Here is an 11,446-nt window from a genome sequence, read left to right as displayed (position 1 = left end):
CGTCAGTGTGATATATGTAGTCAGTAATTTAGTATGAACTGTGAAGGATGTTGAGTGAGATGACCCTTTATGAAAAATTAAATATATGTATATTCATATTTTATGTATGTATATGTTTAATATGCATTATACAAAGCTGTTGTGCATATTCATTACGGCAGAAAGGTTGTATATATATCTTTAGCATCTATATAGCAGCATTGTTTGTGTTGTCGGACAATTGAGGAACAAAAAACTCAACAGACAAGTTATTTGTTTGCAACAGTATTCAGATTTAAGAGACTTTTTAACCAATTAATAAATAACCTTGTCACTCCTTGTCCAAAAGTTCATTGTGTGATAATATTTACATCATAAATTAAATAAGAAACTAAAGACATTCAACATTTTTAGATAAGTTGGTATCAATCATTTTTACCCTTTCACCCTCTCAACAATACAAAAACAGATGGTTTTCAATTGCATGTGGAGCAGAATTGAAAATTTAAAGCATACTCTACATATGCTAATATGTCAGGTAAAGCTTGAAGTAAAAACAGGAAAAAAAAATCATACTCTGATATGTAAACTATATCATTTTAGCCACAACTGTAAATCAATACATACAATATCTATGTTTAGAGGTCACGGGGAGATTACAAGTTGCTTTTGTAATCTCTTTGTGCTCTAAGTGACGGCGTTTCACATACACATTAAAACAGTTCAAAGTTGTCCTGCATAATTTACACTTTTACATATCAGAGGCATTTTTTTTTCTTTCTGTTTTTCCACTAGATTCTTTTTTTCTAGTCTAATGTCGGTGTCATCCGAACACCAAAACTAATTTAATGCCACCAGTAAAGTTTCTACTTGGACAGGAAGAAATGACACATACAGAAAATAGCCCACTGACAAATAAATACCAGGAAACACTGACATCTAACAATAGCGAAATGCTCACCGTTCCCATGATGCACATGTGTCAAACATTATGTTCTGTGCAATGGAGTTTTTAGGTGAAGGGGCAATGGAACAACACATTTGCTTACTGCCTTTGGAAATCGTGTCCGGGACAGATTAACTCACATGGCCAATGATGCGTAAGACATTTGGAACAGAAACACTGGCTTGATGTTTAACCAGATTCAAAACTTGGGTCGCCTTTGCAAGGAAGGGAATTCAGTGCCATTAAAATATTACTGTATTCCTTTGTTTTGGAGCAGACCTCCGCCCTGTGCTAGGTGACGTACCAAATATTAGTTCTTTAACACAAGTCATTTAGAGTCTTGGAAAATCATCCTCTGATGACACGGAGGGCGAATGTCATGATACTCAGGCCTGATGAAAACAGAAATTGCACTGACTGAGCCAGAGAGGGCGCATGGACACAGTGCAAGTACCTTTCAGTCTTTTTTTATTATTGTTTTTTCCATCAAGCACCTGACCAGTGTTAAATGTGCACACAGCACCACCTTAATTTAACATCCTCATTTAGAGAACACAATCTGTCTGCAATAGGTATCGTCAGCTCCCGTTGGTTATGATAACTGAGGTGGCTTTGTGTCCCTGCATCTGCTCTGCCTGCATCCTCACATGAGATGCCACATCATACTGGACTCCTCCACAGGCCAGTCCAGAGTAACTACGCAGGTTCTCCGGGTCATACAGGTGCTCCAGGGAGTACCCAGTCAAAGCATAGGCTGCTTGTCTGTCCAATGGCCGACTCTCCTGGGTTGGATAGATCAGCGGGCTCCCCTGGGGCTGTGAATGGTGGGGGGACAGATCAGTCGGCATGTAGTCTTTGGTGAGGGAGAGGCCCGACCTGGGGATCCCATCAGAGCTGGGGCTGCTGAGACGGGATAAAGAAGCAGGACTGGTAGTGTTTTCGTCATTGTCATGGGGGCCATGCACTTTGATGGCATCCCGGTGATGGAGGCGCTCAGAGGGGAGGTCGATGCTGGGTGCTCCTGGGCCTCGGCACACAACACTGGGCATGGTGAGCTGGGAGTGGTGGGGTAATGAGGAGTTGAAGCATGGGCTGTGAGCTTTGGCGAGCCCTGAGACGTCCAGCGGCGCCTTGTGTTGCTGCAGACGGCTCTCTTCCTCTTTGATCATCTGCTGCGTGGCACGAATCAGGGTCTCCATCTTGCTTGGCTCTCGAGGGCTTGCCCGAAAGTGGTCACCGTGGTAACGCTCACCTGAATCGCTGGTGGACCCGCCTCCATCAGGTGAACTCACTACACTGTCTTCATCCCAGTGACTACGTCCTGTGAGGAGAGTTGAATTGGTCACATTTTAAAATGGTGAAATAAATAAATTACAATGCGTTAGTAATCAATTCCTTATCTCTACCTTGTGTCTACTCATATAATTTATGTACTTAAAACAACGAGTCTGTATAGCTTTGCACAACTTTACTTTAAATGCATATAGAATCTTGTTCTATTAGACTGGATGTCTTGGCAGAAACACGGTGGGGGTTGTTTCACTGTTTGAGGATGTGAAATGTGAAATAACTTGGCTTTCAATTGCAGGCAATTTTTGAACAGATGGTAGCAATCGGCACCCTGGCAAGAGATGCCGTAAACAACTTAGAATGTCTCATAATAACATTTGAAAAACAGCTACCAGGAGAAGTCAGGCCAGAACTATTTGCAGAGACAGATGGTAGTGGTCTCAACCCTAACACCTCACCATGAATGGCTCCATGGTACGATGTGATTTCGTAGGCTTCGCTGTTCTCCAGCGAGGGTTTCGGCAGCGAGAGAACAGAGCGTGTGGCATCCCACCAAACCTCTCTTCCTGACTGGGGGGTTCCTAGGAAGTATCGGCTGCTCTGGCATCGGACGCGGTCACAGGTGGTGGTGTGGGGATGTGCTTGGGCATGGGCGAGATCTTCTTCAGATAAACCAAGGCCATAGCACAGGGAGCCTGAGTCTGGATACAGTCGGTAGGCACAAGATGTCTCGGTAGCCTCACCAGGATCCAACAGCTGAGGAGATGCGGAGTCAGTCAGAGGGCTTCCTCCCCATTGGCTGTCTTGGTCTGACTCCGAGCGCTCTGGATTGAAAGCGGAAAACTGCTGGAGAGAGAAACAGGAAAATCACAGTTTGTGGTTTGATAGGTTTTCTAATAATAAAGCCTGTGCTCTCTTTTTTGATTTAGCTCTGCAAAACAGGCTGTTTATTACCTGTGGGTAGGGTGACACTCTGGCCTTGGCCTTGGCCTGGGTCAGACGTGACTTGGTGCTCTTCCTGTCTTCAGTGTGACTGTTGGCATAGGGGAAGGCTGGCTTGGTGGGGCTCATTTGGTCCAAGGACAGCTGCATACCCTTATACTCAGTGTCCCTTTTGACAAAAACAAAATATATGTTAGAGATAAGAATAACAATTTTCAGCCTTTTTATCCTATTTATCCAAGTTGGGATGTTTTAGTTCTGCCGGTAGCTAAAAAAACCCCTCCATTTAGGAAAGGCGGTTTTAGTCAGTCAACCGCGTTTGTCGAAACTAAAATATCTTAACTACTGGATACATTTCCATGAAGAATTTTGTGGTAGACAAAGCATGAAACATACTGACTTTGATGATGCTTTGATATCTCCCTTAGCACTACCATAGGATTGACGTTTACAGTTTTAAATGAAATGTCCCCAAAACAATTTGGAGGATGAAATTAGTAGCAAACATTCATGCATATTCAAACGAGAATAAATTAAAAACATTAAGACATTGCAATCAGCCAGCTGTAATCATGTCCTGTGCTTATAACCAAAATATTAACATGCTAACTGCTAAACTTAGATTATGCACATAGTACCTGCTTCAAATGGGCATAATAGCATTGTCATTGTTTCTGTGCTAGCATGCTGAAGCTAGCATTAAGAGCAACCTACTAGCATTGCTGTAAAGACCTTGTTTTGTCATACCGTAACAAATTTAATGAACCACTTAATTTCCAAGCCTCGCTGAAGGACATTTTGAATGTTGTTTGGCGAGGGCATAGCATCACTTGTTCACCTTAGAACTTTTCAAACCTTTAGGCTAGCTTTTTCTCCCCTCATAATCCGAGCACCCTTTTTCTTCCTTAAACAGTCGCCTTGGTTGTAATGTGTCACCTAATCAGTAATTATTCTGCAGCAGACGTCTTGGTCAATATTGAATATAGATAGCTGAGCAGACTTATTTTACAAACAAACTTTTGATGGTATGAATGGTGTCAGGACTATGAGAAGTGAAAACCACTATACAGATAAATTCCAGAGATTGAGTCCTCCCCCTTCTGAGATAAATAACAGGTAACCTGAAGAAAGTTAATAATTCTTTTCTGCCAGAACGGTGCCAGAAAGCAACACAAGAAAATGTGCAAACAGACACAAGCACACTATCTCTGCACCAAAGCGTCTTAAATAAAAATAAAGTTTTCAAAGCAGGCGCTCTTTTAACTCATGTATGTGCATGCAGCATGTGCACCATCTTTGACATTTTAACCCACTGTCCTGTGGCTGAACTCAGTCCAAGTGACACTGTCGAGGGAGTGAAAAGGCTCCTGTGTCAAGTGTTCAGCAAACATGAGCCTATTCTTAACTTATCACATCAACAGTATGTAATAGCAGCTGCCTGGCATTTTAAACCCTGTGGCCCATCCCTGACCCTGCACAGCCAGCCTCTTTAATATGACTCTAAATATGACCCATTCTTTATGTACAACACCTTAGGGGAAAGGCTGTGTTTGGATAGCCAGTACACAGTGTGAGTGCTATTTGCTCTTGCAGGTATAGTTGCGGTGGCTGGTTCTGCATCCTATCTGTGTCCTGGCTGACTTATGTCTGAGCCAATAATGTTGGGCCTTTGTGCAAACTCAGCTGTGTTGGCTGAATTCCACCTCAGGGTCAATGTCAGAGCACCTCGTGTCTGCAATACGCCACCAGTCGAGCTCCAAACATGATTTATTAATGGATTCTTGTTTGGCTAAAATGCAGTCGGGGCGAGGTGATTGAATCGCTGTTTGTTTTGTGATGCACTTTTTTCCGTTATTGGTGTTGTTATTGTTCTTTGTGTGTGTGTATGAGATTTGCGACACCTCTGTGTTAGACTAATTGTGCGTTTGGAAATTCACTTTAATGTAGTTGCTTTGTTTTCTCCTTACTGCATTGAAGAAATCAATATTTGAAGTGTTGCCATATGCATGCATGCACGTACAGAGACTCGCACAAACACACCATCTCTTTTTCTCACACACACACACGCGTGAGATTTGGATCAACCAAACCTAACGAGGAAAATACAACATGTGCTACAGCTATGAGATGGCTATTGATTCCTAGTTCACCGTTTGATCGATTTAGCTTCCCTTGGACTGCGGATCGATGGTGACAGTAGAGGTTTTTTGATGGGGTTGAACCGTGATGTTTGTCTTGTCATGTCTCAAAGGGCCCTAGTGTGCTTTGTGCTCTCATAACACACAACTGCCTGAGCCCTGCAGCCGCCGCATTCGGTGGATTTGTACAGAGAGGCTGCAGAGGGATAAAGTGAAGGATTTCTCCAAGAGACAAAGACCCATCACATCATTGAGTGAGCTTCGAGCGTGGATCATAAGAGTCTATGATATGATTGTACCTAATCTAGTTAAATATTCAACGCTGCTCTCTCGGCAAACACATGAAAAATGCAGCTGCGTTTAGACCACAAACATAAAACCCTATAAACCTTGTGTTGTGATTATTGCGTAGCTGTAATTTCAGGGATTTTAGGCCGAAATGCAACACGTGTAATAACTTAGTATCTGAAACACATGATTCAAATAAAATAGTTTCATATGCATGCAAAAATCTCTGGCTTTATAGTAGGACTCACGTGAGGACATAGTTGACACTGACGATACAGTGAGGCCTTGAGGATCGGCTGTTGTGGACGATTGTGGCGTAACTCTGGACCCAGACCCAGCCGCCTTGCTTGGCCAGGAAACGATAATACTTAGTAGTGACTTGGCCTTTTACCAGCACTGACGGAGATGAAAGAAACAGAGAGAAAACAGAGATTAGCGTATTTAACGTGATGCCTGTTTGTGTGTGTGTGATTGTCTGCATGTGGTGGCTGCAGCAGGTTGCCAGAGCAGACAAAAAAAAGGGTCTGTTGTAAAATCATAATGGAGAAGGCTGGTAACTCACAGAGGTGGTGAGCACAGCGGAGGTGGAAGGTGTCACAGCTGTGGACATGATGGTACAGAGTTTTCTCTATTAGGTCCTGGGGCTCATAACCTGTCAGCTCGGCAACCCTGGGAAGGAATTAAGGCGGGATGTTAAAAAATACACTTTCAGGGATATTTCAAATTTGTCTGTAGGAGAAAAGCTGATTTTATTTTGCTGGTATTCTATCTGGAAATGTTGTGAAATGTGTCCAGCTCATTGTACCTGGAGTCCAGGAAGATGAGCTTCATGTCCAGACTGGCTCTGAACATGAACATGTTACTGTGCAGTTTGATTTCCGTCACGGCGCTGGGCGGGAGAGAGTGTCCCACAGCAACCAGACCCACGTTCTGGTAGCAGCCCTCGAAAGGTGACATGTCCAGACTGTACTGACGGATCTTCAGGTAGCCGCTGCAGTGGATCACCTGTGATGAAGCACATAGAGGAGTGAGAATAAATTACACAAAAAAAATAATTCTGCAGAAGCAACATGCACAATCTACATGTCTTTAGTAATCAACAGCAATACAGTACTTATTTTAAAATAATGTAAAATAGTTACCAACTTTAATTTTCTTTATCAGGGACATAGTAATATGATATTTATTATAATATAGAAACAAAGCACAGATATGAAAATATTTAAATTGACATGTTTACACAATCTATTAATTGCAGTTTAATTAATTTCTTAATTAACGCTAAGTCAATTAAACAGTGACAAAACCTCACTACCTACCTTGTATCCGCCGCTGGTGAGGCCTGCGTTTCTCTTTGCCAGCACACATTTCATCCGCAAAAAGAAAGAGCGCTCCATTTCATATTCTGCAGGAGGAACAAACGAATATAAACAAGAGTCCAATCAGAAAGTCGCGTAATTTGCGTAAAAGAAGCACAGACGCTGTGTGTGCATAGTAAAATAGAGACGTGCCAACAGGCCTATGGCGCACTTGCTCATTTCAAATACGAGTAATTACAAAATAAACGCATTAATTTCCATTGCATAAAAAAAATGCATGGAAAAGTATAAAGCGATTTTCTGGTTTCAAAATGTATTTGGATGAATGCATTTTTCTCTAATGTCAGACACACGAATTTGTGCAGATTATATTTATTTTGTGTGATAAAAGAAAACCCGATGCATTTATTTTAGCTTCATCCTGCAGCACAGCGAGTTGCAATAAAATCCACAAAAAAAAAAAAAGACACGGGCTGCATTAGGGCACACAAAGTGTTTTTACCTTGGACGAAGTGTGAGTAGGGCTGGTGTGGAGTGAGCACAGCGGTCATCTCATCGTGGTCGGCAGGATGGACATATTCATAAATACTGTTCCCAGTCAACTCTACCTGTTGAGATGAGCTCAGGTAAAGAGGCTGTGGAATGATCTTTACAGGGCAGAATAACAGACATGCAGGAATAATAATAATATTAAATTACACAGACGGACCTGAGACAGTCCTAAATGCACCGACGCTGTCTCTGAGATGTACATGATCTTTCCATCCGGGGCCACAACAAAGATGAATCCGTCCAACGTCTGTAAATAAACGACAAGTGTTCAGTCGTGAAGAGCCTGCATCAGCCTGCTGTGATAGCTGATGAATAAAACTGGAGATGCTCATATACCTGCAGCAAATGAGACCCCAGCTCTCGACCAATGTTGTCCAGAGATCTTGTTCGACTTGTATGACCCCAGGCCTCACCCAGACCTGCACACACATCATACTGTCTGACTGCTGAGCTGCACGTTACAATCAACATGTTGTCTCATTTGTATTAATAATGTACAAAATCTAAGATAATTGTTTGTTAAAGATTATACAGTTTTATAAATCGACATCATTTTATGTATCATTAATTATTTATTATTATTATATTTAACCTATATTGGCAAAGTCAGGACAAAACAAACACAACCTCAAGCCATATATACCAGTGTGCATTCATGCTCTTATTTTATTTTTATTTTTTTTACACAATTTACACTTGCAGACTTTATTTTATTTGTTTATTTAGTGTTGAGGCATTGACACTTTTCTGTTAGTACAAGCTCACATAAATTACTTAATGGGCTCTCAAGAGATGACAGGAATTTAATGGAATATTTTAATTAATCATAATACTCTATTATGAATATTATTCTTGTTGCCATCCCATTAAAGCAATTGTTGTTTTCGAGGCTATTTAAAAAAAATACCTCTCCTATATTAAGATATCCTCCTTCTTTGGATGTTTTGGTCCAGTGAACCTCTCACAGTGTAGGCCATGGTTTTCAGTTTAAGTGGAACAAAGCAGGTCGCCTGTGTCCCTCAGTGAAATTCATTCGGCTTCATTAGAAATGCTGGAGCTCAGGCATCATCAGTAAATGAGTGGCTCGTCTCCCCTGCTGCAGTCTGAGTGAAATAAAAATAGGTCTCCGCTTATACGGACATGTAGAATATTACCATGTCCTCACATGAGAGAAGCCACAACAACAGAAATAATGTATTTCTGCTTACGGACAAAAAAAAAATCCTACAGATGCAAAATGTGTCTTTATGTTTAAATATATCTTTATAAATTAATTCCAGTGTGTTTAATAGTGATTAATGTTGCGTGTCATGACCTCTGTGTTATTTAGACTATACTGTACATGCACCAAAAACCTGGGCTTATGATCTGGTTACATGGGAGAGTATTTTTCCTTTGTGTGTGTATGTATGTGTGTGTGTGTGTGTGTGTGTGTGTGTTTGCCTCCTGCTCACATGGCTTTAGGTGATTAGAAGCCTTGCAGGGCCTTTTTTCTAATTGCTACATCTTGTTCTCAGTCACGCAGACAGAGGAGCCTGCAGAGACCTGTATAAAAAGATGGTGGCAGATTGTCTCCTCTGGACACACCGAATTAAAACACGCATCATAATCCATTTGTAAAGACTTCCTGTAGTTCAATGAGGAGTCGCTATTATATTCCTGTAATATTTGTGTGTAGATTAAAATGAGCTCTGCAGCACGGGTATGGAAAAAAGTATTTTTTTAAAACCTATTTCTAAAGAATTTTGCTATTATTATTATTATCGTTCATAATAATGTTATTTTTGTATTTGCACTAATCCACACTTGTACCAAGAATCAATTATTATTATAATAAGTTGTTATTTGAAGTACTACACAGAGTAGCAAGACTCAACTAAAAACTATATGAATATTTCTACAGTGGTATTTACCAGGGAATAACACTGACTCAATGAGTACTGATGATATTATGAGAAAAAGTTATGTGCCTTTTATATCATTTTAATTTAATTTAAAAATATTATTTTTGTCAGATTTTGAGATCTGAATTTCTGCAAATAAAATTGGCCAAAGAAGGTCATAATCAGCCCTTTTTATTTATATGATAGTTAATATAATTATAACTTTATTTACAATTTAATTTACAATAAACTATTTGATCTATAATCATATATTGGGATATATAAAGTTAAAAATATGACTAAAAGCAGTGTGTTCCCATTAAACTGAGCTCCACTGCAAAGAGGAAAAATGTCCCAAACTAAAAAATGGTGGAGGTGCAGTGGTGTGTTAGTGGACCAGTCGCTCACCCTGAGGGAAAACTATCCTCATCTTCAGGTAGCTGGTGGTGAGTCTGATGATGGAGGCCTTGTCCAGCTGGGAGGTGATGGCGGACGGTAGAGGCAACATTTTGGCCAGCTCGTAAAATTCACTGTTCTCCTTTTCCCGTCTAGTCCTTGCGGCCGTTTTGGATTTCTCCTTCATCTCGCTGCCTTTTTATTTTCTCTGCAGCTCTTCGTGTGCGAGTCGGTCCTTCACATCAGCAGCTCCACTCGCTCCTCTCTCCCGTTTGCCTCCTTTTCATTGTAGATCTCAACTTCAAAAACAATTCTTTATTTCTCTCTCTCTCTCTTTATATATATATATATATATGTATATACACCAAGAATTGAATCCAGATTGTCAGAGTATCCCTGGTAAAGCTCCTCCTGATGGACTCAGTGGTTTATTCTCCTCTGTGCAGCGGCTGATGTTCATCCATGACCTGTGCAACACATGTCACAGGAAGAAAAACACACATTATTCATGCAGCCAGAGAGAAAAGCATCATTGCATTTTCATCTGCATGCACGAGGCCTGCGTTTGCACCAACACCGACATGATGTAAGGTCCCTTGTGTTATTTCTGATGCATGCATGACACATCAAAATGAAGGAGCTGACTGTATGGGGGGGGGACAACACTATGGAGGAAATATTCCCATTAGTCATGAGTCAAAACACAGATTTAATTTAACGTCTGAAAAGAATAAATTAACAATACAAGCTACAACAGCAACACATTGGTGTATTTTATTGTAAATTTCCTCACAATACATGAGGCGTAATTACATTTCACGGGGATGTATACAATATTTTAAAAGCAGATTTGAATACATGCACGCTCAGAGAAGGAATCGTCAAAACTTTGTCTCAATTTGTGTGAGAGCAGCACAAACACCTCAAGTTATTCTAGACATTTTCTTAATATTTCGACTAAATAAAATTTCACAGACGCCCATTTAAAATAAAGCAGCATTTTGCATTTTTCTTTCATCGGGGTTAAAAGAATAAAAAGGCCATTTTAAGGCATCGTGTGTGATACACTTCTGCAGAATCGAGGAAAGGACATGGCACACTATCCCTGAAATGGAGGGGTGGGAAAAAAACGACTGTGACACAATATCACCACAATACTCTATATTTTTCTTTAAAGAACAAAAAGTTTTTTCAACATCCAGAACGATAGTTGTCAGACTCGTTGAGAGAAGAGAACATCTGCAGTGTGTAGTTTTCCTACCCGCGCGGAGACGCACTGCATTTCCGTGCGTCTGGATCAATCCATGCGGCCTTGCTGGGCAGCCTGCTGGGAATTTCACCTGTCCTGACGCGGGTTCACCAGTCCTCCCAGTTCACTCCGGTGTCGGGCTCCTCCTGGATTTCCACCTGGAAAGGCGAACGGGGCCGTGCGCTGCATACACCTCCCCAAATTATAAGGACGCGCAACGAGTGGCATTCGTGCCCAACAAGCCTCCTTCTCCACAACCATCTCACCGTCCCTCTCCAGAGCAGCCCGGGACCCGCCCTGCCTCGCTCTGATTGGACGGGACCCTGGAAAGTCGTGCGACGATTGGACGCTGGCCGTGGGGCGTCGATTTGGTGCACGGCGATGGTAGCCTATATGCGTGCATGCGCGGAACTTGGCCGTGCGCGTATAGTGAGCTTGGATGTGATCTTGTGTTGTTGTCATTA

General features: G+C 41.4%; 1 protein-coding gene across 1 annotated transcript; it reads right to left on the bottom strand.

The window, feature by feature from the left end:
- Positions 1–258: 258 nt before the first annotated feature.
- LOC109635990 (single-minded homolog 1-like) lies at positions 259–11,243 on the bottom strand. Its single transcript, XM_069515458.1, has 12 exons — positions 10,995–11,243; positions 9,746–10,200; positions 7,791–7,873; positions 7,612–7,701; positions 7,405–7,510; positions 6,903–6,988; positions 6,389–6,588; positions 6,146–6,252; positions 5,832–5,979; positions 3,170–3,326; positions 2,674–3,061; positions 259–2,246 (listed from the first exon to the last, which is right to left on the bottom strand). Exons 2-12 carry the CDS (start codon positions 9,918–9,920, stop codon positions 1,504–1,506), a joined length of 2,283 nt encoding a protein of 760 aa, XP_069371559.1. The 5' UTR covers positions 9,921–10,200; positions 10,995–11,243; the 3' UTR covers positions 259–1,503.
- Positions 11,244–11,446: the final 203 nt, after the last annotated feature.

The sequence above is a fragment of the Paralichthys olivaceus genome, chromosome 19 (genome assembly GCF_024713975.1).
Source record: "Paralichthys olivaceus isolate ysfri-2021 chromosome 19, ASM2471397v2, whole genome shotgun sequence".
Lineage (NCBI taxonomy): Eukaryota > Metazoa > Chordata > Actinopteri > Pleuronectiformes > Paralichthyidae > Paralichthys > Paralichthys olivaceus.
The sequence above is the reverse complement of the archived record's forward strand: the minus strand, read 5'-3'. Positions and strand labels throughout refer to the sequence as shown.